The 4433-nt window shown below is 62.7% G+C and overlaps 1 protein-coding gene across 1 annotated transcript in view; it reads left to right on the top strand.

Moving 5' to 3' along the window:
- Positions 1-1747, top strand: part of UBE3A (ubiquitin protein ligase E3A) — a 31184-nt gene extending 29437 nt beyond the window's left edge. Inside the window, exons 6-7 of the mRNA XM_023523884.1 lie at positions 3-62; positions 487-1747. Coding sequence (XP_023379652.1) covers positions 3-62; positions 487-607 — 181 coding nt within the window. The 3' untranslated portion in view covers positions 608-1747. The remainder of the gene's footprint in view (positions 1-2; positions 63-486) is intronic.
- Positions 1748-4433: the final 2686 nt, after the last annotated feature.

Raw genomic sequence — 4433 nt, forward strand, 5'->3', positions numbered from 1 at the left:
CCCGTGGGCGGGCTGGGGAAGCTCAAGATGATCATCGCCAAGAACGGCCCGGACACGGAGAGGTAACGCGTCCCTGTGCGGGGGCCGCGCGCCGAGCCGCCGGAAACGGTTCAGAGGCACCGTGTACACACTGCCCAGTTAAAAACTCTTCCGGGGTTCACTTGATTCGGAACCGCGCAGTGGGGCGTGGATTTTGAATGGGAAGCCTGTCGCATGACACGTTCGGGGTGGCCGCGTCGGGGCACATGACGCACGCAGTCGTTGCCGGGAATTTTCCAATGAGCATCACAGAGCCCAGACTGTGAAACCTCGGAGACCGAGTTTGAGTGCTGCGCCCACCTCAGAGCCATCTTGAGCCCGCACTGGCCCCCTCTGGGGTGACGGTGCGGAGCTTGGGCTCAAGCGCGGGACCGGAAAGGGGGCCTGTGACGCGCGCACGGGAGGGCGCGGCCCGGGACTCACTGTCCTCTCTTCTCCTTCGTCCAGGTTGCCGACGTCGCACACTTGCTTTAACGTCCTTCTACTTCCGGAATATTCGAGCAAAGAGAAACTGAAGGAGAGGTTGTTGAAGGCCATCACGTATGCCAAAGGATTTGGCATGCTGTAAAAACAGGAAAATGACAAAGAAAAAAAGGAAAATAAAAGAAAAAGGAATTTAATAAGTCCGAGATGGATGAATGGGTGGTGGTGTCCGTGCAAAGGCTGTGAGATGGCGGCTGCCCGTCGTCACCGAGCTGGGCCTCCCTTCTCTGCTGGGGACACGTGGGCTGAAACGGCAGGTTTCAGCTCCTCATACGAACAAATCCTTTATTATTATTATTTTTTTGCGTGAAAGTGTTACTTATTCTTTCACTTGTATGTACAGAGAGGTTTTTCTGAATATTTATTTTAATGGTTAAATCACTTTTGCTTGTGTTTATTACTGCTTGAGGTTGAGCCTTTTCGAGTATTGAAAATCATACCACCAGACCTGCTCCCCTAAGGAGAATCCCGCCACCACGCGTAGGCCGTGTAACCTTCAAGTACGTGCTCTTTCGTCCCTGTATCTAACTCGAATCAGGAACTGTATTTTTTTTAACTCTGCTTTTGAAACTTGAAGTCGAGAACAGTGTGACGCACCTGCTGCTTCCCTGTCCCCAACGAGCCAGCGGAGGGAGCGGGGGGCCGGCCGCGCCCCCAGCCTCACTCTAGCCTCAGCGCAGCGAATTAAAGCGACTCATGCCACAGTCTGTCGTCACGTGTCTTGCAATGAACTGTTTCGGTAGCCAGTCGCCTAGTAAGTGGAAGGACAGGGAGTTTTCCGTTCGTTCTCGGTGTTTTAAGTTTACTGGGGGAAAGTGCATTTGGCCAAAAGACGTGGCTGCTCAGGCCTGGTGCGAGGACACAGGGTCACGGTCGCGAGGAGCACAGCACGTGGACGTGCACTTAGCCGTAGACGCGTGCCCCGTCCCTGCGTTTTACGTAGACAATCCACAGTGCTGCCGCCGCCCGCCCAGCCAGCCCCTGCTCCGCAGCGCGGGCCGGGACAGGGACGGGACTGTCTGCCCCGCCCCGCCCCCGCGCGTGTCCCCAGAGACTCCGTTCTGCTCCGGAGAGTGCGTGTCACCTGCCCTGTCCTGCGCTGTGGGGAGACGCAGCTGGGTTCAGGCCGCCGCCCAGGCAGACGCCGCCTCCGCCCCGGTCTGCGTCTGTGACGGTCACCTCGAGTTGCTCTGTAAAATAAAAAGGATAATGTATTTTTAACCAAGGGGAGGCGTGGTGACATCCTTTCGCGACCGGCCGCGCTTGTGCCCGACGTCGCCGGACGCGGTGGGGACAGAGGGCGTCTCGGGATGGTGGTTTCTCCCACGCGGCGCTGAATGAGGCAGGGACGTTCTCGCAGCTTCGCGGACAGAGAAGACGCTGCTTTCCGTGCGGCGAGGGGGCGTGGGGCGCCCGGGCCAAGCTGAGTCCTGCCACGGGGGACATGCGTGCGCTGCCTGTGAGGAGGGAGAGGCGGGCCCGGGGCGTGTCACGTGACAGACGCGCGGCGATCCTGGCCCTGCATTGTGGGGTCGGGGGCTGTGGTTATCGGGAGCCCCGCGTCGGTGTGACGTTCCAAAGGGTGACTGAGTCTGGTTGTCGGATGGAGACCTCGCCACGTCACGTAGACGTAACGCAAGCTGAAATGGGCCCAAAGATACCGCAAGGAAACGTCCCTGGCCACCCCGACGAGCTGTCCCCGGCCGCTGCCCCGGCCCACTCACCGCCGTCCTGCTGCTGCATGCTGGGGGGCGCCTGCTCCGTCACCCCCGTACGTACACGTTTGGGGTTTCTGCAGTCGGGCCCCAGTCTCCAGGAAGCTGTGGGTGGGGGAAACAGTAAACGTAAACTAAAAGAATTAGTTTCCCACATAAAATGTCAACTTCTAACGGCACGAACACGCGGCCCGGCGGGCAGCGTCGGCACATGAGCCGGTCCCTGACACCGAGTGCTGTCCCCTGGGCTGCGGGACCGTGTGACAGGCCCAGTGTGAGCACCCTAGCTTCGTTCTGGCACGCGCCGTGCGGGAGAACACGTCCAGGGGACGAGGCTGCGGGCGCCCGCCCGGCAGGGGAACCACTGGACTCGGCCTCCCCCACCCTCGGCTCCCGTGAGAGCTTTTCGTCAGGGATCCCCCCCAGGAGCGGCTTCCCAGCACCCTCTCCACGGCTTGGTCCCCCGTTCCTGCTTCGCACCCGTTTTAACCTGCTACCACCCTGGTGGACCATGTCCCCCTCCCCCGCAGCACCGGTCCATGGGGCGGGTCCCTGGGTCCCCTTTCAAGCCCAGCAGCCTGGCTTTCACGGGTGAGCACGGGGGACGCTGCCGTCCCACTCCGAGGTGCCTGCACTGCAGGACAGGCGCCTGCTGAGGCCCGCTGCACCCCCCGACTCCAGCCTTGGGTTCACTGGGCTCACTGGCCCGTCTCCCAGCATGCCTTGAGGTCGCTGCGCTTGGCCACGCACCTCCGCCTGGCGTGTCCGACCGCCTTAAAACCCCACTTCTGGCCTCATCGCGATCCCTCATGTCACCTGTGTGGTCCTCGTCCCCTGGTGTCCCCTCGTTCCTCTGCCGCCTTGTCCTCTCGGCCCGGGGCCTCTTGACGGCCTGGACACCCTTGGCCGCTCCCTGAAGCGTCTCTGCCCATCCTGCTCGTTCTGAAATGTAAGTTGTCGGTGTGAAGTCCCCACCGTGTGGCTGAAGCTCCCAGCCCAGCGTCCAGAGCCCCCTGGACCAGCCTGCGAGGCCCAGGACGCGACGATGCTTCAGCGGTAAAGGCCGCTGGACCGAGCGTCCTGTCTGGCCCTCCCCTGACAGCTAAGGGAACTCGGGTCCCACACCCGGCAGGACCCTGCCTGCCTGGCTCCCGGGCTGTGGGTGCTGGGGACAGGGACGGAGGGCGGGGACGGAGGGTGGGGACGCTGCTCGCAGCCGCCCTGGGCGCCCGCCCTGCCCAGCGCGGGAGGAATAAATTCGCTGGCCTTCCCCAAACTCCCGTCTCCGCCCTCTTCGCTTACAGCGACCCGTCCAGACGCTTCCCGGCGTCTGTCCCTCGGCCGCACTGCTGGGCGGGTGGCATGTCTCCGCGTCCATCGTGTGCGCAGACGTTCGGCCTACGAGGCCGGGCAGTTGACGGGGGAGGGGAGAGGGGCTTACGCGCTTCCCACTTGTCCCCCTCGGCCCACAGCCCCATGCCATCCCCAGGCGCAGCGCTGTGCCCCACGGCCGCTGGCATGGGGCGCTGACGGGGAAGGCGCAGGCTCGGGCAGCTAGGCCACTGGCCACCAGACCTGGCTCTTCTGCTCCCGAGGGCTGGGGTCGGGCACAGCGGCAGGGGCGCCGTGGGGCTTGTCCTTGGGGTGCCCTGCACTGTCCCCACTGACTCTGTATCGAAGAAACTTACCCTTTGGTTTCGTGCCGGCATCTGGGTCGTGGAGGTGACTGCACAGCGCTGCCAACGTGCCTCGTGGCCCCCTCCTGCTCAGGCAGTGGCCTGCTGGCCACAGGAAGCTGTCTCCGGTGCCCTGCTCTGGAACGTCCAGAGGCTCGAGGATAAAGCCAGAGCTGGCCCGTCCTCGCCTCAGGCGGGAGACCCCCTATCACGGTGGCTGCCATGCCTCGGGCCACCTTCAGCAGACCCGGCCGAGGGCTGAGCCTGAAGGCCACCGTGCTCTACCGCCCCGGCTCGTTCGTCCCCCAAGGTGCCGGGCAGTTTGGTAACACGTTTGGTAACACAAGCTGGCCGACCAGGTCTTTGTTGCCTAGCAACTGGGCATCATCTATATAAAGCCGTCTGCTCCGTGACCTGAGCTTCGTGCCACTTCGTGGCCGCCTTCTCCAAAATGGCTTCCTTTCCAGCAAGTTCTCGCCCTCCCAATGGAAGGTCAGGCCTGAGCAGGACGTAGGTCTCC

The sequence above is a fragment of the Pteropus vampyrus genome, unplaced genomic scaffold (assembly GCF_000151845.1).
Source record: "Pteropus vampyrus isolate Shadow unplaced genomic scaffold, Pvam_2.0 Scaffold427, whole genome shotgun sequence".
Classification (NCBI taxonomy): Eukaryota; Metazoa; Chordata; class Mammalia; order Chiroptera; family Pteropodidae; genus Pteropus; species Pteropus vampyrus.